At 39.4% G+C, this 23,068-nt stretch overlaps 1 protein-coding gene across 2 annotated transcripts; it reads right to left on the bottom strand.

Annotated features, from left to right (window-relative positions):
• Window positions 1-8,626: 8,626 nt before the first annotated feature.
• LOC120796120 (cytosolic phospholipase A2 gamma-like) lies at window positions 8,627-21,683 on the bottom strand. 2 transcript variants are annotated; one of them, XM_040138515.1, is made up of 14 exons: window positions 21,607-21,683; window positions 21,315-21,367; window positions 20,666-20,776; window positions 18,543-18,685; window positions 16,932-17,118; window positions 16,708-16,813; window positions 16,474-16,614; window positions 15,347-15,412; window positions 15,030-15,170; window positions 14,627-14,773; window positions 14,424-14,507; window positions 13,664-13,818; window positions 12,152-12,323; window positions 8,627-10,963 (listed from the first exon to the last, which is right to left on the bottom strand). In XM_040138515.1, exons 2-14 carry the CDS (start codon window positions 21,339-21,341, stop codon window positions 10,779-10,781), a joined length of 1,665 nt encoding a protein of 554 aa, XP_039994449.1. In that variant the 5' UTR covers window positions 21,342-21,367; window positions 21,607-21,683; the 3' UTR covers window positions 8,627-10,778. The 2 variants fall into 2 exon arrangements, with proteins under 2 accessions (XP_039994449.1, XP_039994448.1); XM_040138514.1 differs by having other exon boundaries at window positions 21,315-21,683.
• Window positions 21,684-23,068: the final 1,385 nt, after the last annotated feature.

Raw genomic sequence — 23,068 nt, 5'->3', positions numbered from 1 at the left:
ATTAGGTCTTTAAAGATAATACCCACTTATGTATAGTCTGACATTCATTTTCAATATGTAGCAATATCTAACAAACTTCTGCACAATCATTTCATTTATGCAAGATAATCAATGATTTGACATTTAAAAGAACGATGTGTGTTGCATGATGATAATTCCTTTGGTAATGTCCTTCCTTTATTTTATGTATGATCAATAAGAGTCTGTCTTTTTTTTGTCTCCTCCCTGAGGGTTTGTTCTCAACAGGCTATTGATTGGAACCGTTTCATTATCCTGATGGCAGGCCGCAAAACATTTACTGCCCATTGTAATCAGAGAAGAGTACTGCTACTACTACTGCTACATCAAAGCCCCGTGTATACGGCATCCATTTGTATGGGCAGCTTCGCTGCAATGTGAGCTTCTAGCCATAAGAATGGATAGTCATAAATCTACTGGGACACTAAATATGTAATTATGTAATAATATACAGGGCACATATACATGTACACAGACATACAGTAGGTAAACACCTCTAAACATATCCATCTAGAGTTGGTACAGTCCAGACTTAGACTTGGACCTGCCTAGTGTTAAAAAATGAGTGTTAAACTGAAAGAAAGAGTAAAAGGTTATCTGTTAATGACATTTGTCACTTCAGTGTATGTCCAGCAGCTCCCTCAGCCATCAGCAGATTGTCTAGGCTTGAGGGAATTATGTGCATGTGTGTGTTTGTGTATGCGCATTTGTGTGTGTATGTGTGTGTGTGTACGGATAGGGTGGGGTTGGGTGTGTGAGGAGAGTACAGTCTCTCAAGGACAAGGTCATTGAGGAAGACACAGCGAGAGAACAGTAAGAGAAACAAATTGAGCAAGTCCAACAAAGTGGCTTGCACCGCCCTTAACATAAGTGTTAGTCGTGCACATACACATATATTGTATCTAAAGTCCTGTTATTTAGCCTATCAGGCTCATGCTAAGGCCTAAGATGCCATGCTGGTAGATACAATGTCAATGCACAATGACTACACTGGTGCTATGACAGCCTTTACCACCACCGTTGACCCAGCAGCAAAGCCAGAGCCAACTCAGTCACTGACTGATTGAGTGGCTGAGTGGCTGAGTGCTGAAGTCACATCATTGGTTGGCCGGCCCAGTGTTTCAGTTTCCCCACTGGCCGTGGCTCTTTTAAAATGAATTGTGTAAACAGTTTCTGTTGCATCGTCAGGGGGCCGTTTACAGACAATGTTGCCATTTAGCAGCTTTGTCGCTAGATTGAACTTTTTGCATCTTAGGTGACTGTTTTTCAAAAAAGCAACTAGCGACAAATCTAGTAACTTTGTAGACAAAGCTTAGCTACTTAACGTAAATATAGCCGAAATCACAGCACAGCCGTTCTCTTTAACTTATGTGTGTGGTGATTTTGTCAGATGTATAAAATCAGGATTTGAGCAGAGCAGGGCAGCAGCTGGGAAATGGCTTGAAAGTGACTGCTGGTTAACATGTGGTCTTCATGGGCCGCGTTTCAGTCACTATTTCATACTTGTTGCATTGTTTGACAACATGTAAATGACAACAGCTGTATTGGGATTCATCTGTATTAAAATACTGTATATGTGAGCACAGAGAGTAGGCAAACAGATAAAGGGTGGTCCAGCCATATACTAGATAGCCTTTGAGTTGAAGTCTCACCTTCTTATTCATTTGCCGCCTTGGCTTTCATTCCTTTCCCTCCTTTCTCCTCCCATGATGCTCCTCCTTTGTCACACTCTAGTGGAGGTGGTAATCGCCACAAGCAGAGGAAGGCACTGCAGAGATAAAGGAGAGGGATATTTTGTTGCTGTAGACCCCCCCCCCCCACACTTCTAATGAGCACATGCCTGCTTCACACTTCTAATGAGCATACTCACACACACACACACACACAGACACTGTACCTGTCTGAATAGAATTGTTTATAGTGTCTTTGCTCATCATACCCCAGTCTTTCTGCACAGAATTGGATGTCAAAACCATGGTGAGTTAAAGGAAAGATATTTTTAGCATTCAAACCATAGCTCTTTACCACAGCTTTGTGTGTTTTTGAACTATACCAAAAACAGCAAGGCATGTGTAGTTTGCTGTGATGATGCATGAGATAGTTTGCTCTGTTTAGATGTAGAAAAACTGAAACCTCTGTCTGATTCGTCAATAAAATCTGATTAAAATCAGGAGTCATCAAAATTTGGCTAAAGTGCTGACCGTCATTTGTGTAATATGTGTGGGTTCTGTTTATGGGAGAAAGTGACTGAAAGGGAGGCAGCAAATGGGTAGTAAACAAAGTGAGGTGATGCTAAAGTTGCGAGCCTGTGTTTACACTGCGGGCACTGGCAGCTGATGTCCACGGTGCCTGCAGATCAAATCAGACTCCGTCTCCACAGGCCACCTACTTGAGAAGTGTTGAGCTGACAAGGGGACAGCTCTGTTTACCTGGAGGATGTTGTGCTTCTCTGCTTCAGCCCCTCTGAAACAGTCATAATCACTTACACTGTTGACCCCCGGTGTCTCACAGTTTTCACTGGTGGTGTTTGTCCAATTCATTAATGTATATAAGTCCATTCCAAGTTCGTTCTTTCCAAACAATGTGCCTGGCTTGAGTATGTGTTGCATAAGTTGTTTTTATGCTACTATTTCCTTATACATTAATGTGTAAACTAAAGCAGTCCCAACACTAAAATTGGGAATATGCTGTATAACTGGACAGACACACACACACACAAACACACACACACACACACACACACACACACACACACACACACACACACACACACACACACACACACACACACACACACACACACACACACACAGTATTTCAGACTTGGATTTAATGGGTGTTTGTGTGTGTGACTGCACAGTTGTGACCTGTGACTATCACAGGGGTTTAATGTAGGAAAGTCTCCTGATCAAGTGTGTTTTTGGTTCCGATCCCGAATCTGAGTCCGGAAGAGGTTTGTCATTTTAACCTTTGGAGTGAAGGTATTTTTCAGAATCCTCAAAGACTCCTCTAACCACTTGGATGAAAAATATTCCATCTGCTGCATAAAAAAAAAAAAAAGATTTTTAACCTGTTTCCAAGTTGGGTCTGTGTCCTATCCAGGTGGCCATCAAGCTGCTTTCTTTGTTTTGATTCTGAACAGAGGTGGAACTTGGTAAACGGATTGAAAATCGTTTTCATCGTGCAGACACGATATATTTTCATCCATATGATTAAAGAATCTTTGGGGATTCTGGATCTTCAGATAAAAGTATGTGTTTTTAAATGACTGGGTTTTTCAAACATCACTGGTTAATTATTATCATTAGTTATTATTGTCAAATTATTTTAGAAAAACTGATGGTTACCTCTTTGATTTGATACATGCTAATACATGATAGGCACGAACTGGAGCTAGTTTATTAGAAGATAAAAAAAACTCTTTGGTCCGACTTTTTTTTAAGTAGTATGGACCAATTAATCAACGTCGTTTTAAGAGACAGGGGTATGCACCATAACAATCCCATGGACAGTGCAGATGGACTCAGTGTCATGGTACAGACACTGCGTCTTGAGCTTTCAATTGCACATGACTCTGGTCATGTGCTTATTATAATGAAGTGAGAAAGAGAAACTAAAACATTTGGTAATTTACAGCAAATACAGGAGAAACAAATCACGAGTTGTCATGAGAAAGAAATCACTGTGCTGGAACTTCTTTTGAATGTATTTTTTATTCATTTATTTTATTTACAGTGCATTCGGAAAGTATTCAGACCCTTCACGCTTTTCACATTTTGTTATGTTGCAGCCTTTTGCTAAAAAAGCGGAAATAAATATTTTCCCTCATCAACCTACATTCAATACATCGCAATGACCTCCACATTTAACCCATCCGTGATCAGTGAGCAAACACCCAGGAGCAGTGGGCAGCCACGCCGCAGCGCCCAGGGATCAGCTAGGGGGTTAGGTGCCTTGCTCAAGGATAGTTCCTCCGTGGATGTTGAGGGAGGGGAGAGCCCTGTTCATTCACTAATAGGCCCCTTTCCTGCTGATTGCCCAGTGTGGCTGGGCGGCCAGCTCTAGATTCCTGGTTGTTTATGCATTGCAGAATTATGGAGCCCACCGTGCCCTCGGGAACCTTCAATGCAGCAGAAATTTTTTTGTAGCCTTCCCCAGATCTGCGTCTCGGCACAAACCTGTCTCTGAGCTCTGCAGGCAGTGGTTTTGGTATTGATTGTAGATTGATGAGGGAAAAAAATGAATTTAAACGATTTTAGCACAAGGCTGCAACATGACAAAATTTGAAAAAGTGAAGCGGTCCGAATACTTTCAGGATGCCCTGCATTTTTATCGGATATCACATCAGATCACATCATATCTCAGTTAGTCTCACACCAGGGGTCAAAACAGGAGCCAGGACACCAAACTGTCCTGCACTGATTTACTCCAGTACTGCTGGTTTAGACCACATTAGTGTACCTAATAAATTCCCATTCGAATTCTGGTTGTCGATGGATTTGAGAAACTCCTTCTTCTCATACTGCCAGACTTATATGCCGGACTTATATTTTGTGCTCATTCTTCAGTTTTTCTCTGGCCCGCGAGGCTCATTATCTCTGCAGTACATTTTTCAGCCGTCAATTTCCTCCAACAGCACTTGGTTCTGCTTCCTGCCTTTCTCTGGCTGCGAGGCTTCCATGCAGGCATTACAGCTCTTTCTTCCCTGCTATGCGTTCCTCTCTAACAACTCTGTCCAGCCGAGCATTTCATTGTACATGATGAACATGTTTTTTACCCTCTCCAGTTCCTTGCTGAACTTCTCCTCATTCTACTTCACCCTCAGTTTTCCTTTGGCCAAAAACATGTTTTGTGAGGTCACAGTGACCTTGACCTTTGATCACCAAAATCTAATCAGCTCATCCTTGAGTCCAAGTGAATCTTTGTGCCGAACATTGGATTCCAAATTCCCTTCGGGCGTCCCTGATATATCACATTCATGAGAATGGGACAGACGGACGGACAACCCGAAAACACAATGCTTCTGGCAACAACTGTCGCCAGCGCGTAGACATAAAAAAGAAAACCCACACTGCACCTGTACCACAACCATCCTAAGTCAGTGGCTAAGGTTAAATGCACAGGTTTTTTCATTCTGATTAAAATCCTTCGGATTGTAGATCTCAGGTCCAGTGTTTACATGAAATGTGATTTAATACGGTCTGGTGTTTACACCAGCCCTACGCATTTGATCGGAACAGCTGTGGGACATGGGCAAAAGTGATGAATACGTCATGCATCCGTCTTCCTCAACGGCTGTCTTATTCCTTTGGCACGTGGCATCTCAGAACGCTTCGGTGATTTGATCGACAAGAGCAAACTAAATACACGGAGCAAATGCACATTAATGGTGGAATAATGCTTCAAATGCCAATAAACCATTTTAACTAATCGCTCTCCAGCCAGTGGAGGCGTTTGAATCAGCATTAAAAAGTTTATTGTCTTATTTATCGTCTGCTTTTATCTATAAATTAGTTATTATAAATATCTGTTGTCCACAGATGCTGTAAACTGCATGAAGAGTTTTGTCACATTTTATGGTGCGTTTCTGAGCATTTATGATGCCGGATGCCATCGTGTGTGTCTGTGTTTGTGTGTGACTTCTTATCTAACAAATTAGTTAAGGTAAAAAATAACTTTTGTTTGAAGATACTTTAGTATGTTCTAACAAACAGGCCTCTGACCTTCTTTCACACAGTCTGCTCCTTCCTCTGCCATCTTCTTTGCAGGAAAGTTCTCCTTACGTTCTGGTCTGGAAAGTTAACAGAGTGACAACACATAGGCTCCATCCTCGAGAGCTTAAAAAGATTCACAGTAATCCACTCATTATATTTTCAGCTGTCTTATACAAATATAAATGTAATAGTCAGCCTTTGAGCGGTGCTACGTTAAAGGGCAATTCCCTGAGATTGAACTAAAGGGCAAATAGCATAAACCATAAAAACAAAGCCCCAAACTAAAAATAGACAAAGGTATGTGGACAGGAGTGTATTGTTAAAGTGTAGTGGTAAATTACTTTTGGGACATTGGATGGCCAGAGGTTGATTCACGGTGTTACCATTAGAGAAAGGGTTGTTTTAATCACGTCATCCAAACGATGTTTGATTTTTGATGCTCTCCGCTGAGCCCGAGCCTCTTCTAGGGCATTAAGACTAATTTGACCACCAACCCGATTCACAAACACACTTGAAAGAAAAATTCCCAGAGAAAAGTGCGACTCTTTTTCCAAACCTCCATGATTCACAGTGATATATTAACTCCTACTGTTGACTTGAAGCCTAAAACAAGTGACATATTAAAGATGGAAAGAGAACATTATCAGATCTGATCTGTTCCTCCAAAGTTAATACTGTAATACTGTACTAGCTGATGAGAGCCATGACTCCTGTATCTACATTCAGAAAGGGAAACACAAGCAGATGTAATTCACTTCAACACAACTCTATTGTACAGTTTACATGTGTACTATAAGTAATACATACACAAGGAGGGATGGGTGGGCGGTGGGGAGTGAAGGGTTGGTTAGGGGGAGCGGGTAAGGGGTAAGGGGTGGGGGAGAAAGGGGTAAGGGGTGGATAAAGGGCAAGAATGGGGGCGGGGGGGAGTGCTGAGTGGGTGAGGTCGGAAAGGAGAAAGGGGTGGGGGGTTCAGGGAGAGGGATGTTGTGCTGTAGCTAACCCCTGTTCTTTTTCTTCCCCCTCTTCTTCTCTGGCTTCTTCTCTTTTTTCTCATTCGTTAGTTTATCTTCACTCCTCCAATGATGTATGTGAAGAGTTTGACACTAAAGGCATGTTATCAGATTCATCTCTGTGCTCATTTCAAATCTCAGTTTAAGGTTTATTTGAGACATTTCTCAGCTTTTTCTCGCACAATCATTTATGCTGGAATTGTTGTTGCTTTACAGATGTCCAGAAGGCTTTTGACAGTGTAAATGAGCATCTCCTTAGCTTTAAACTACTGAAATTAGGCATTGGTGGGAATTCTTTATAAAGCTGTGAAAGCTCTCTATCGAGTCTCAGTTGCATTTGTGCAAATTAATGACTAAACCAGGTTGGTTGAAATTAAGCAGCAGGTGTTGGGGTCACACCTTCTGTTTTTAGAGTCGGTACTTTTCTTTCTGCAGATGATCTTACTCCTCTGGTAGAGACTGAACAGGCTCTTCAGGGTAAATATTGTACAATGCTGGTGCAGTGAATGGCAACAAAGATAAATACAGGTAAAACTCAGATCATGCATTATAAAGAAAAGGGGATACCTTAACATATTGTGTTTCATATTGGTTCAGTTCTTTTTTCACGATTAGATTGTTACAAATATTTAGGTTTTACCTTGGATGATCATCTTACTTTTTGTTGGGGCTCTGGGAGCCGTTCTAAATATGGTTAAGCTTTGTGAAACTCGTGGTTACAATATGTACATGCAACTGTTTAAATCTTGTGTCTGTCCAATTTTCGATTGTGCTGCAGGAATCTGGGGCCGTAGCCAAACAAAAAGTGATAAAGTGCAAAACAGAACATTGTGTTGTTTTTTGAGTTTGAATAAAATGGTACCAAAACTGTCCGTACATGGTGATAAAGAATGGGAGCCACGTGAAGTCAGGCAAAATAGTGACATGCTGCTACTGTGAAATAGATTAATTAACATGCCGGACAATAAACTCACTAAACAAATCTTTTATTGGGATTGCTCAAATAATTATCCATGGGAAAGTGAACTTGCAGAGTTGCCTTGTTGTGTTACTTATTATCTGATATTTGAAAATTATAATGACAAATGGTCAGAAGAAATATCAAGCAAACCATAACTGAGAACATTTCATGTTATGAAACACACTTACCTTCCCCAGCAATATGTCACCCTTAAACTGAGCAAAGATCAAAGTCTGTTTGTGCTCAGTTAAGCTCTGGCATTCTGCCTTTGGCTGTGGAAACTGGATTCTTCCGTTCAGTCCCAGAGGAGGACAAAATGTGTCTCCTGTGTTATTTGGATGAGGTTGAAAGTGAACCGCATTTTATATTGTACTGTCCCCTTTACCCTGATCTTTAAATTAAACTTTTTTTGAAGATTGTCTATCAACTATCAACTATCAACATATGAAAGCACTTAATTCATATAAATGGGATGGACGTAATATTAGGAACATTTCTCAGTATAATCCAGTGCAGAGGAACCCCAAACTGTCCCAGATAGCTGTGCAATCAGTATGTGTGAGTGTGTGTGTTTGAAAGTGGCATGTAGTGTAAAGTGCTTTGAGTGGTAGATAAGACTAGAAAAGTGCTATGTAAGTGCAGTCCATTAAAATACTATTTACCATTCAACAGCACCACAAATTACAGCCTCCAAAATGACCATTAAAATAAATCAACATCTTCTTAAACAGATTCAATAAAAACTGAACATTATAATCCTCATGAAGGGAGGATTTATTGCAGGGCTGTTGTATTATACTGCATTAGTTTTATTTGGTGTAATTGGCTTTGTCATAGCAACCCTTTCCCTGAACTGGAGAATCAGTATTTTTACTGAAGAACTTGAGTTAAAACTTAAAATTGGTGTGACATGGATTTATTTCACCACTGGAGTAATATGCATTGAAGAAAATTGCCCCAGCCCTAACGGACTGTAGTTTAATGTTTCTCTTTTTATGTTTCACAAGAACCACTGATCCAAAAACCTTCACAGTCGACACTGCACTTCCTTGGGTCCTCAACAATACACACGTGACGTTTGAAGTCGATTGGATGAGCGGTTGGCAAGACAATCAAAGGACAGACAAGAATGAAGACAGACAGAGATTCCTCCATTTATAGTTAGATTATGAAACCAGAGTTTCAAAGATCTAGCGCAGCACAGACACCCTGGAAGGGAGAAGCAATGGGCGAAAGGAAAGTCAGTTATGTTTTCATCAGCCATCCACGTCTCTCTCTCTGTCTCAGACACACACTGACACACAGATGTGACATAAACTCCTTTAATGGAGTCCTTTTTTATCCATCCAGCTCCTTCTTTCACACAGATTGGGCCTCACGCATATGAAGAAATTTGTACTTAAGTAGTAGGTACGAGCGATTTAAGAGAATTTGCGGCATTCACAAATTTTCTCGTCCTTAGAATTTTCTTTTAGGTACCAACAAAATTCACGAGGGGTCCAGACCTGTTGTATGAGTCCTGAACAGACACACTGCCTTTCTTCACAGGGCGAAAACACACTCATTCACCCTAAGAATTCTCTATGAGGCCCAAATTATTTAAATTAAAAAACATCTATAACAAAAATGGTGTACAATTATGATTCTGCTCACCATATCCTCATCCTCACGGCTTGCCAATTTACTGGCAGTTTCTTTTAGATTTTAGTATTTTTAAATCGCACGTTTCATCACAGCAGCTTATATATTTCAGTAGTTGGTAGGAAATTTCTCTCACTCCGACAGCTGCCTCAGGGTCTTTATGCAGGTCGCTGTCCAGTATCACCATCTGTGTGACATCACCTACTGTAGGCTGAAATAATCTCTAGCCTACTATCACAGTGACTGTCATCCCCTTGACCGCCTCGCATATTGGTCATGTACCGCTTTGCTTTAAAAAGAGGTTGTTTTTTTTTTAATCTAACTTCATGTAGCTTTGCAGTGTGAAATTCTTCTTTTTACTCTTGTTAAATGACATTTCTGTCAACGAGACTTTCCCGCAAACGAAGCGGAACAGGCAGCCTTATATGGCAATTTTAGGGGCTTTGATTATGCTAATGATCAAATCTCAAAAACGCAGACTTCCTCACAGACAGGTGGTGTTCATCAGTGTGAAATGAGCAATTTACGCCAAATGTGTGCAGCTAAGAGAGTTTGTGTTCTGAAGACTCGTACACCTTAAAACATCATACAGAAATTTAGTGGAATCGACTAATCTTTTCTCATTAATGTAAATATGTAAGTTTGGTCAATTTCAAGTTAATTCAACATCGAATGTTTGGTATTAATGTCAAACCACTTTATAAATAGGAATTGTTCAAACTTGAGGTCTTTTGACTGACATAATGAGTTGAATGAGTGAACTGCTGATCGATCACTCAACTCATTGCATGATATTTTAAAAGAAACAAAACTAGCATATTAACAGACTTCCCAGCATGCATTGTTTGAGAGTTAAAACTCGCCATAGAACCTTCTTTTTTTGTAGTTTACAGAAAACCGACATGATGTAAACTTGCTGTGTGTTTTTAACGCATGCAAAGGTGATTCATGTCAAATGAAGAACCAACTCTTTAAACTGAGGAAATGTAAAAGGAAAGCAAGTCTGTCTGTAATAACTGTCCATGTGACTAAACAGTCGATTCAACGTAATATCTCAAGTTTATTGATCTTGTTTTCTCAAGTTCAGTTAACTTGACTCAGTAAGTTTATAGTTTCAAAACTCATAAAACGATGTTGAACTAATTATTCAACTTCCTTCATAATGTCAATCTGTGATCAGTTATCTCACAGTTTTAAGGAAGCAGTTGAATGAACTTAAAATGGTTTACAGTGTACAAACAAGCCTCAGAGAAAAAAGTAAGAGGATTTTAGGACTAGAATGTGAAAATGTTCTTGCATGAGGCTCATTTTTTCCTCAGACACATTGAGCTCACAAATTACATGCTGGAAAGAGATGTAAGGTTCAGGTTTGACCGAGATTGTCAGTGCTTTTATGTCTCCCTCACTGTCTCCCTTAACACCTTCTCCCACTCAGGCCCATCCCTGCCTCTTGTTCTGTCGGCGGAGAATGGCCTTGTTAATCTCCCTCAGCAGAGTTTCCTTGTTGTTCTTCATGTTAGCTTTCGCCATCTCCAACAGAGCCTGAATGTTCTCGTCACTGAAGGGATGCTTGAAGGTGGCGAACTCCTCCATCTTTGCCTTGAACACCTCTGCATCTATAGAAAACAGTGAAGCCAAATTAGGCTCAAGTCACACGTGACCCTCCTTTTCCATGACGCACTGCTAAAAGTATAAAGAAGACCTGAGCTAGCTAGTAGTATGTAGCACAACTAGTGCTAAGAAGTCAATTTAGTTTCCTTTTCATCTATTGATTTGTCAACAATGCAACTCAATGCTTATATTTAATAAAGGTTTGGTCTTAAACAGCTGTTGGTCCTCAGAGATTCTTCTTTTGGTGAGATGTGTACCGTCAAGTTCTTCAAGTCAAGTTTCTAGACGACTGGTATAGCATTTTTGCACCATGAACCATATCAAACTAAACCTGAGTAAAACCATACCATTTTAAACAGTCTGACACTCAAACCAAACACAAGATATGAAATAGGAAGATCCACAGTCTGTAATATATGACCGACACAGCTAATGTACTATGAATAATCAGGCTGCTTCCAAATCAAAATCAAACCATTTCACTATTAAAACAAGACCACAAGTCTACAGCCACGCTAGTGGCTCTGTTGGGCTCAGCAGTACTTTGACTTAAATGCTAATGTCCTCATGGTAACATGCTCACAATCACTATGTTATCATGCTGATCTTTAGCAGGTATAATGGTTACCATCTTTAGTTTTGCGTGTCACCGTGCTAACGTGCTAATTAGAACCGAACACAAGTTGCAGCTGAGGCTGATGGGAATGTCACTAGTGAAGCCAAGATAAATCACACACACAACTTCAAATGCTATTTTGTGGGGTATTTATTTTCTCCCCAATTTCTTATTTATGGAGTAAATGTGAAATAAAGCTTGGCTTCCACTCGGAGAAATGGTTTCAAAGTCACAAAAAGAATCAGGCATTGTTCAAAGCAAACAGAAAGAAATCCAATACTGTTCCAGTATAAAAGGGGCACAAATACGGTAGGGCACGAGTATGGTACAATATACGTCACACAGCACCAGCACCTCTATAAGTTGGACAAAACAGAAAAAACATTTAGACCACTGCCCTGTGTAAAACATTATATAAAACACTAACGAGTTAGCGCTAACTTGTATGCCAAAAAGTAATGGTTCCTCTTTGCTTCTGTGAATTGAAGTTTAAGATTATGCATGCCTTCAGAGCAGTTCTGTCTTCGACTAGAAAAATCACTAAAAACAAATGTGTGTGTATGTGTGGGTAACAGACCTTCGCAGTTCTGTCTGTTGAAGAGTGGCATGTAAACGATTGTGGGCTCCTTCTCTTTTCCCTCGAACACGTAGCAGTCCTTTGGCCAGTCCTTGTCCTCCAGGATTTTATCATCTATCTCTGGGAAAGGCTTCTTCACCTCCGCTGCATAGTCTCTGGCAAGAGTCAGAGTCTGTGAAGAGAGCAGAGGGCGACCAGCGTTTCAAACTCTCAGGTTTTACAGCATAAAACTTGTTGTGGGGGCAACAAATCACTGTTGAGGAACTCAGTCACTCAGGAACTCAATTACTCAGTCATCTTTCACGTCATAAGTCAGAGGTGCAGCCACAGGTACCAATTTTTAATAAGTAATAATATATTATTTAGTATTTAGAGTGTGAAAGAGGAGAAATACAAACACTGGCACAGCTTTACAGAAGAAACGGGTGTGTATGTAACATAGCATCAAACTATATCGATATAAATAGTATTGTCGCATCCTATATTTTGTTTGAAAATATACTGAGATATCTTAAACAGCTGATCTACCATCCAGCCCGAAAGGGAAATGTAGGATCCTGTGTTTTTGTTTTTGATCCATATTTGTAACTAAAAGTCAGACTATGTATTCTTTTTTTAATCTGTCTCTTGTGAGTCCCTTAAATTTATGGGAGCCCAATGCTAAATTCCTGGAGAGACCTTTTAATACTCATACTTTTTCCTTTTTTAAAAACTATTGTGTGATTTTTGCAGTGTGTTTGGGATCATCGTCATGTTGGAAAATTCCTCTCCTGCCAAGCTTCTTGAGACTGGGAGTCATCTTTTCATTCAATATTAGGGTACATGAATTTGCATTCATTGTGCACTCCCACCTCCATGTCTCACGGTCGGCACTATGCAGTCACTGTGGTGGTTCTGGCCAGGTCCATGCCAAAACAGACTGAACTCCATCCAATGCAAACTAATTTATTTTAGTTTCATCTGGCCAAAGAATGTGCTGCCAATATTTATCAGGCTTCTTTTCATGTGCTTTTTCGTGAGAAGTGGTTTTCTTCTTGGACGCTGCCCATAAAGGTTGACTTTATACAATGTCCTTCACACTGTCTGATCAGTCCCGGAATCACCAGTTTCCACAGATAATCCTTGTGCCATGTGCAGCCATGAGGAAGCTGTTGTGTTCATATTTTATTTTATAACCTTGTTCACACAATTAGCCTTAACTGAAAATCACACCTGTGACCACTTTTGTTGCATAAAGGTTGTACTTTGTGGTCTGTATTTTCAATGTATTCAATCTAGCCCGTTTGTTTTTAATGATACACAATTAGCAATTGCTTATTGTAAGATGGTACAATTTTGAATCATTTAACATTATATTGATATTGCACAGGGCAAGGTGGAGCTTATTGGTCGGTTCTCATTTCTAGCCAGCAACTATCAATTTTCTCATCTTAAATTACCTCTACAGTTAGCTAATAATGCTAATGTTAGCTCCATGGTGCACACACACAACACACACGCTCTTTACAGTACTTCAAACATGTTTCCAGCGCTGTATTCCAGTGCGATGATGAGGTCGATGTCTCTTTTATCTCCCAGAAATGGAGGGTAGGCTACATTGATCAGCATCCCGGCATCCACAAGGTGGAATATTTCTTCAGAGCGAAGGCAGGATGGAACGGTGGAATCTGACAACAGAAAATGTTCAGTTTAGGAATGTTTTTTTTTACCACCATTTAATACCACTTTTAAAAGCGGAAACTATTAATTATTGTATTGGATTCGCCCATTACTGGACAATGGGGCTGTCATTGTCCACTTATTTTATCTTTGTTTCTTTACTTTTTTTATGTTTAACTATGTCACTAGGCAATGTTTTATACGTCCTTGAGGGGTCATTATGGAATTAAAAAAAGACCCTCTCAAAAAGTCTCTCAAGTAAGCAGTAATTTACATATCCAGTAGACACAGAGCAGCATTAGCATTTACTTGTAGTCATGTATCAGGCCACCTCATCAAGGTAAATTAAATATTAACTATTTGCTAACCCCTGAGGGGAATATTTGGCTCTTCAGCTGCTAAATGCTCCACTATGTTCACCAGCTAGTCGCTAACTTTCTCTGTCTGCTGTTTGGTGCTGTGCTACCAGTGTGCAGTGTGTTTTTAGAGCTTTTTCACCAGAAACAGCTGCCAGATGCTTCCCAAAACCATGCTGATGATAGCTCTGACACTGAAGTTAAAATGTGAGACTAAAGTTAATTCTTATTGTTGCTGAAGAGGTCTGTCTTCTCACCTTTGTATTGGTAGAGGAAGTTTCTGGTTGTTCCCCACTCCCATTTCATAATCAGTGGAATGACTTTATTAGTAAGCAGAGAGACTGGGGAAAATACATTGACAAGAAAAAGACAGATGTGTTTCCATCTCAGTTTAATAAAATGTGTTTGTTGTCAATAATATTGACCAGTTTGGCTGTAGTCTGCCATACTGTACACTGACCATGTGTTCTGAAAGCTCCATCCTCCAGACTTTGGCTCCATGTTGCTACTGCTTTCAGCAGCTCCAGACTCCACTGCTGAAACAAAATTTTTCTTTCCTCCAAACTCTTTGACTCCAGCAACGTAGACTCATTATGAATTAACTTGTCTGAAAAAGATAAGAATCCAATAGGCACTGTGGATCTTTAAATCAGAAATTTTCTGTGTCATTATTTCCCCCCAGGCCAAAAAAAATTGAATTAGGCAGAAAACTAAGACACTGATAGCATTCCTGTTGGGTATCATTAGCTGCAATTTCATGAATTAGCTTACAGCTATCAAAATAGTTGGATTTAATAAGAAAACTAGTAAGAGGTCAATTTGATAGTAAATCCTCTGAGCAAAATCATCATCATCACCACAACCTTTTAGTATTTTCTGCATCTTATTCAGGTCAGACTGAGCAACAGGATCCTTAATGGTACTTCTGATCACGCCCACCAGTGTATCAAGGGTGCTGACTACATACACGTACTCTTCAGCAACTTTGTCTACGTGCCCAGGCACTGGACCAAACACACACAAAAAGAGAGAAAGTATTTAAGATAAGACACCCAACTCAAACATGTTGTATTTGAGAATTACCATGAAGCACTGACTACTTTTTTCACCTCGACCAGATATTTATCCCCGCAGCTTATAAAAATACATCTAGCATGTACTAAAATGTCATTGTGATTACCATTCAGCCAGGGAGGGATGAAGTCTCTGATAATGTCCTCGTGAGCCAACGCACAACCCAGAATACCTGCACAATTTCAACACACACACACTCTCACACACACACACACACACACACACACACACACACACACACACACACACACACACACACACACAAACAAACATATGTATACACATTTTGAAAATTAGGACTGATATGTAGGTATGCCCACCAATCCTATCAATTATTATTGTAAATAATTATTATTTTATGATATGCAATGTTAAAAAACGTACTTGCTGCACCTTTAAAGGCCCCCAAAACCTATTTTGTCAGTCAGCCTCTTACCAAGGGTAATGGGACCCTGAATGAACACACATTATTCTGCCAAAGTCAGAACAGTTTGGGTTTCTGCATTAAGTTGGGGGGGGGCACATTTATAAAATAACGTATTTAATAATACTTTGATTGTTTATTTATTCATGAATATTTAATGATACAGAGAAATACTTAACTTAATTTGAAGGCAAGTTTTCAAGTTAATTTCAAGGCAAGTTTCTTCCGTAAAATGAACCTTGTTGGGTTCACTAGTTTTAATTTTAGAATTGTTTTGATCTTTAATTTTAACAAAAGTTTACCCTTTATTAAAGTGTACTCAATCAGCCACAAAATAAGTAATCAGATTATAACTATGACCAATTAGGAAAGTGAAAGTATATACAGAATTTTAACATTATGTATCTATTAGGTGAATTTGTCCCAATCTGAATTTTTCAAACATGCTCATTTTGTTATAGCTGCTTTTTTCAATAATAATAATAATAATAATAATTAGATTATTCCCTTTGGGGGCAGTATAACAACGAGTTGCCTATTTAAAGGCAAATATGGTAGTAACCATATTCTAATGCCTGTAATTTACCAACCACAGTATCAATACGTTCTTGTTGATCAGATTTGTTAGGAATTCCTATGGCTCTTTTTATCTTTTTATCATGTAGAAGATTTTTATACTTCAAAATAAAAGCTGTTGCTCAGCTGTAAATTCCAGCCTTGGTTCTCACATCTTTGGTTATTGCACATCCACGCTGCTCTTACATTCTACTGTTTCTATCACGTCACCTGCTTAACCTGTAAACACATACCTTGTAGTCTGACCATGTCCATCTCTGGTTCCTGCTCCAGCAGCTCTCCAATTTGGAATTTGCTGCCCAGGAGAGATGTTTCAATAAAGAGATCCAACTCTGTGAATCCAGCCTCATGAGGGCTCACTTCAAACCATTTCCCTATGAAACAGAGAGGTTATTTTACACTTGCTGTATTAAAAATCAATGACTCACTTAGGCCCTAATGTGACATGTGCATATGCATGTATGTACCTTCTAAAGGCCCATCTGAAAAGCATTGTTTCTCTATGGCGCTGTAGATGGGGAAAGGGTTGGTGGCATTCCTACTGGCCTCATCTGAAAGACACCTTAAGTCCAGCTGATGAAAAACAAGATACTTCGCTGAAGGACTGCCCATACAATCATTGTAACAGAGTGTGTTGCATTTCAAATCGGAAAAATTAGGAGTAAAAGTGTGTGGCTTTTTGCTCTGGTACCTGTTTCATCAACCCAGCACTGGTTAAGACCCCCAAGATATCGCTGAGAGAAAAGAGCTCGTCTTTTGCCCTCTCGTCCAACCAGGCCAGAGCCTGCTCCAGCTCAACCCCAGGACCAAACAGCTTGGACACTGCTCTGTCCATGTTGGTGCTCCACTGCGGGTCGCTGTACAGGGAGGACATGGACCTGTCAGAGGAAGACACACAGCCACACGTGTCAAGAGAAATCGTATTTTTTGTAACCTCTGTAATAAAATCTGTGTTTAAAGCTGTTCCAGTCAAATGTTAATGTAATAATACACCACCACCATCTAATTTATAACACGGGTCTTAAACTAGAGAAATTTTCACTGGAGAACAAATGACAAAACCAACTTAAATTGACTGTTTCACCAACATCTGTCTCAACCCCAGCAAATGTCCTCTGTCCACTTTAGCAGGGATTCTCAATGACCAGGCCATGACTCAGTACTGGTCCATGCAATGTTGGCTACCAGGCCACAAAAATGTGAAAAAGTTTTCAAGCCCCTACTCTATAGGCTATGGAATCCTAGTTTGCAATTATTTTTTAGCCACATTTGGACATGGCTGTGATGACAGCAATGTTGGTTGGTTGCCTGGTCAGTTTGTTTGTTTACAGATATTCACAATCCTATGAAGATGAATCCTCCCTATGTTGCTGATCCCCCTGAAATTTCATCTAGCGTGAGGTATTCATGGTTCCTAGGCATGTATCCTAATGACTTTGGTGATCCCTTAACCTTTCATCTAGCGCTATCACTGGATCAAAGTTTCTGCTTGTCCATAACTGTGGTTTTTGGCCAAATACATCAGATCAAATCCATCAACTTAGCTGTACTTTGTGTTTAGTGCTCATTAGCTTGCTAACACACTGAACTAAGATGGTGAACATGCTAAATGTTATAAAGTCAGAATTTCCAGGTTCTGTTTTGGGTTTAGTAAATTTCATTGAAAATCCAATTGACATTTGAAGTAAGACAAATTATAGCATTAGAACATACAGTTCATGTTGTGTGGTGAATTAGAATGGTAAATTTAAAAAAAATTTAATATCGTTGTTTATTCAATATTTCTGTTTTTAGCTGCTTTTAACAAAAACTATTCTCCAAAATAGGAGTGCAGGTTAAGCGTAATGAGCTCAACAAAATGAGGTGACTCAAGATAACAGGATTAAAAAGATTGCAACTATGGCCACTCCTATCTTTCATACTATATCACTGTAAATGCAAATGCAGGGTTTGATCATTACTAATGTGTTAACGCACTGCTTCCTCCTTAATCAGTTTGCCTTAAGGTATTCCATATAGCAGTTAATTCCTGAGTATTGCATGTCACACTCCACTCTACTCAAGTAACTTTCATGGAGTCTTTCCACACAATGAAACAGAAATGCCATAAAATAAGACTCAGGATTAAATACTAGCATCATACAGTTTAATCCAATCGTTAGACTTTTTTTCCTTTCAAGGTCAAGGGCCTTTCTTAAGGGCACATCGCTGATAGCTGTTCATCATCCATCAGCCATCCATCTATTCAGCTCTCATTCATACAAAAACTCGACTTTATGTGTGTAAGTGTGATTGTTGTTACCATGTTGACCCAGAAACTCCTCCCAAGTAGAGCAGAGTGTTCAGCAGACCATCCTTCTCCATCTGATAAAGGGAACCCATCAGACCCAAAGCTGCCCTCTGACCCCCACCTGACGCCAGCAGAGCGATGTGGGGAACCGAATCCTGGTTGGAGAGATGATGGAGAGATGGTACATTTGATGGCTGCTACACTAATTGCAGGGATTAGTAAACTATAAGAGAATGTATTAATTTATCTATTTAGTACACTTCGTTGTTAGGGTAATTTAAGAGGGTTATTATTGGTTATTAGGGTTATTAGTGGCATTTGAACTCTCCATCCCTTTCGATATGCATTGCAAACAATGGAAACATTGCAATGCATTCAACTTTTCAAACCAAATGTGATGCTTCTGCCTTCTTCTGACTTCGTTGCAGTTGCATTTAGTGCCTGGATGTTCGAGTGTTATTTTCCCTCGATATATAGCGGGTGCGGATCTCTAAATGTATTGAGTATTACATGTATTTAGAGTTTTCCAGTCTTGGTGTTGCACATTTCAGGTCACAAGAGTACAGGACGCAATAACAGGATTTGCTGGTATTGAGTGGAAGTAAGTAAATACGCTTCATTATCCTCCCAAACTGTTTTGTGTTTTCTCTCCAAATGAATAATATCCACAGGCTAACAGGCTACTAGGCTAATAGACTAACAAGATACTGTTAGCCTACTATTAGTTTGGTAAAATAAAAAGGAGAGTAGTTGGGAGAAGGTGAAAGCTTTTGTCAGTGTTGATTTTAGAGTGTGTATATATGGCTATTTCCTGGGGGCAGTACGTACTAATGTAGACTTGATTCTATCGAACTCGCAAAAATCTATATCTGGGTATCTTAGGGTTTAAAATACTGACCATAAACTGTACCTTCAGTACACCTCTCTCTTCCTCATTTCCTGTCATCTCTCTACTGGCGTTATCTAATAAAGATACATGCTCTAAAAAATAATATAAAAAAATCCAGTTGATATGGCTAATATTTTAGCAAACAATTGCCTTTTTACACATCCACCAGACACATTGGCATCACCAGCATAAATTTGGGGTTGTGTTTCTGGCGACCTTTCAGTCTAAAATTCACTCTTGTCTAAGCTCTGTTTTGGTCTCCACCAACTCCTGTGAGAAATTAATTTTTAGCTGCCAACTATGTTCTCCAGCTAGTCTCTAACTGTGTCTGTCTGCTGTTTGGTGCTCAGCAAAGGCAACTGAGCAAAGACAACTGAGAAGAAAATGCGAGGCTAGATTACCATCTAGGCGAAGCAGGCAACCAGATCACTAGCATCCATCAAAATACTCTGTCAGCTAAGGTTGGTCCTACATTATTAGCTAAGGTTGTGGCTCTTGTCTCTTAGAGAGACAATGTGTTACAAACTAATTTGAACACCACAATTAATTTAGCTTTTATTGTTCTCACAGACTACATATTCCTAAATAAAGATGTGTTTAATTGAATTGCTTCAGACTCACTGATACACAAAAGATCCGGTGCCGTGTATTCTAGAAATACTAGTTGGCTTGTTAAGGTATAATGAAGGCTTGCTAAAACTTGAAAGGACTTAGGAGGGGAGTTAATAAGGTCTCAACTAACAGGTCAATCGAGACATACTTAAATGTCTTAAATCTACTGTACATACACCATACACCATTAGGCCATAACATTAAAACCTGTAACTGGTTTTAATGTTGTGGCTGTGGCGGTGTATATTATATCACATATAGCACATATCATATCAGCCATTTGGATAACTTACCACAGTATCTGTCACCTAACAACCATATAGCTTCAGCAGTACAGAGAATATTTGCTGTCAAAAGGTGCATATCAGCCTACTCTGTTCCCGTGAGTGTCTAAAGCCTGCCCAAAAGTTATTATAAGACTAAAAAACAGTGATCATATAAGTCATGGAGGGTATGGACATGTGTCTTATGTAAAGACAGGCCAACACATGTTCTGTACACGTGAAGAACATCTGTGCAAACATGACACATTCCCAAAGAAAAAATAAAAGAAACAAAGAAACAAAAAACAGACAAATAACAAAGAAAAGACAGAAATGGTCTTTCTCAAAAGTGTAAGCAGGTTCTTTCTTACTTCAGAACAGTTGATTTCCAGGCTGTTGAGTGACTCCAGAACAACTCTTTTCCTCCTGTTAACATACTCCTGTTCACCAGCACACAGAGAGTGGGACTGACGGATGGGTTTCTGGAAAAAAATCAACTGATTTAGACTGAAGAGGAAATGTGCATTTTTTTTTTTTATTTTAAGTTAAAACTTAAAAAAAAAAAGTTACATTCATTTCATCCTAGAGTTGAATTTGAATTTAAATTTGAAATGTGTGACGATATAATACTCAATGTACTGTGTGTGCTGTATTCATAAAAAGACCTCTTTAAATTGTTCTTATGCATTAAACTGCTGCTGCAAAATATATTATAAATTTTGACTGAATTTATATGCAAATAAACTTTTTGAGCGATAAAGGTCATACTTATAGCCATGACGGTCAATAAAGGTTTATAGCCAAATGCCTGAGCCAAGTGATTTTGTTTGTTTGTTTTTGTAATGTTTTTGTTTTTGTCAGTATATAGAACCATACAGACAAATACAGATATATGCAGTATATATGCAGCAACATCTGATAAATGGCGTATTTTCCTGGTGAAGGACATTAGATAGATAGTGGATTATACACATCATGCTAGCAATACACATCTTAAAGCCTTTGCAGTGCACCCCTCACCTCTGATGCAGTTTCATTTCTCTCCATGTTATCCACTGTTTCCAACAGAGCTCCTGAAATCACAAGCCAAAGGCAAATCAGTGAGCAACTTGCATTTCCCGTCAACATGTCTGGACGTAGAAACAATCTTCAATGCCAAATGAGATGCTGAAATTAAATCCACATTGTAGTGAGTTATGCCTTCTTCCGACTTCTCTACAGTTACATTTCTCTGATCAGAAGTGGCTGGTTTTTAAGTGGCTTCTTTCTTTGAGGAACTGCCTAGGCTACAGACAATCAGACACACACTGACATGCAAGTGTGCAGACACAGGCGTGCACACACAACATCGGGCAGAGGCAAGTAACAGACTCGAACAAGCACTCAGATATGCCTAAACTCTCACACACACATAAAAATCTAACACAGACACACTTATTGATTTCGACCATGTGTTGGCTATTTCTCAATATGAAGCTGGAAAACAAGGAGGGGTGAAGTGGGGAAAGTTCCAGTGCCCCCAAACAAAGCAGATAAAGTAAGCACATAATACATTTAAAGTGGTAAATGCTTTCACAAAATCACACACACACTTCCTCTTTCTTCTCACAATAATGTTATCTATAGAGGCTCTGATTTGCACTGGGCTTGTTGCTGACTTTAGTTCATCTTACTAATAGATCATATGATCCATAAAGTGTCCAAGGAATCAGCAGGCAACCAATCAACGATTGATTGCATCAATGAGAAGAAAGATTTTTTTTTCATTGTTGCACCAGAAAAGAGCTGAGTGGTGGAAGTGTTGGACTTAAAATACATCCACTGCACAGGTTCAAGTCCTGCTCACAGCGAAGACTGGCTGTATTTAACAAACTGACAGGCTGACTCACATGAAAAGGTGGTTTTGGTCTGTGGTTGAAGAAGCACTAAGACCCTTTAGTAAAAGTACTGATTCGAAAACGCAGAAATACACCATTGCAAGTAAAAGAGCGTAACGTAGTAAGCTTTGTCTGTGCAAAGACCAACATATCACCGTAGGCCTAATGTCGGTCACTCTAACCAACAACAATATCAATACACATAAAAAATGATTAAAAAATGATTCTCAGTACGCTGATTGCCACTTCAACAAGCAGAGTAATGCAACCGACCTAAATATCATTCAAACACTAATATACAGTTACAGGCTAACTCACCAGTCCAGCTGAGTCCTTCAGAAGGGGTCCGTGTACGTTCAGGCAGTTTTTTTTTCCTTTGAATCATAGACTGTATATAAAAATGGGCATAGAGAAGTTTGAAAAGTAAAAGCCATTACAGACACGCATTAAACCTGCATTCTTTCTAATAGCCAGCTGGGGGTGACTCCACCGGTTCTGAAAAGAAGTCAGATTGTATAGAAATCTATGTAAAAATGACCCTACTACTATTTTAGTACCTCAGTAAACATTTTCCTAATGACTTTATGGTCTCAATCGCTAATGTTCGTTAGTGTAATGCCGGGCATTAATGTAAGTTAATAAAATTGTCTGTTAGGACGTTGTGATAGATCAGATTAACATAACGTTTATGTAACTTAAACAATAACAGGGCATTGTGCAGCCCGTTGAAGATGTGGCTATAGTGTAGACTTCAAATTATGCTGGCTGGGTTCGAATAACATAAGTCAATACGTTTACACAGTAAGTTGACTAGTGGCCCCGGAGGACATATAGCAGGCTATAGCTTATTGGCTGGACAACAACAGTGAGGCCAGCCTTAAAGAGGTGAATGTCTGT

This window comes from Xiphias gladius, chromosome 11, assembly GCF_016859285.1.
Source record: "Xiphias gladius isolate SHS-SW01 ecotype Sanya breed wild chromosome 11, ASM1685928v1, whole genome shotgun sequence".
Lineage (NCBI taxonomy): Eukaryota > Metazoa > Chordata > Actinopteri > Istiophoriformes > Xiphiidae > Xiphias > Xiphias gladius.
The sequence above is the reverse complement of the archived record's forward strand: the minus strand, read 5'-3'. Positions and strand labels throughout refer to the sequence as shown.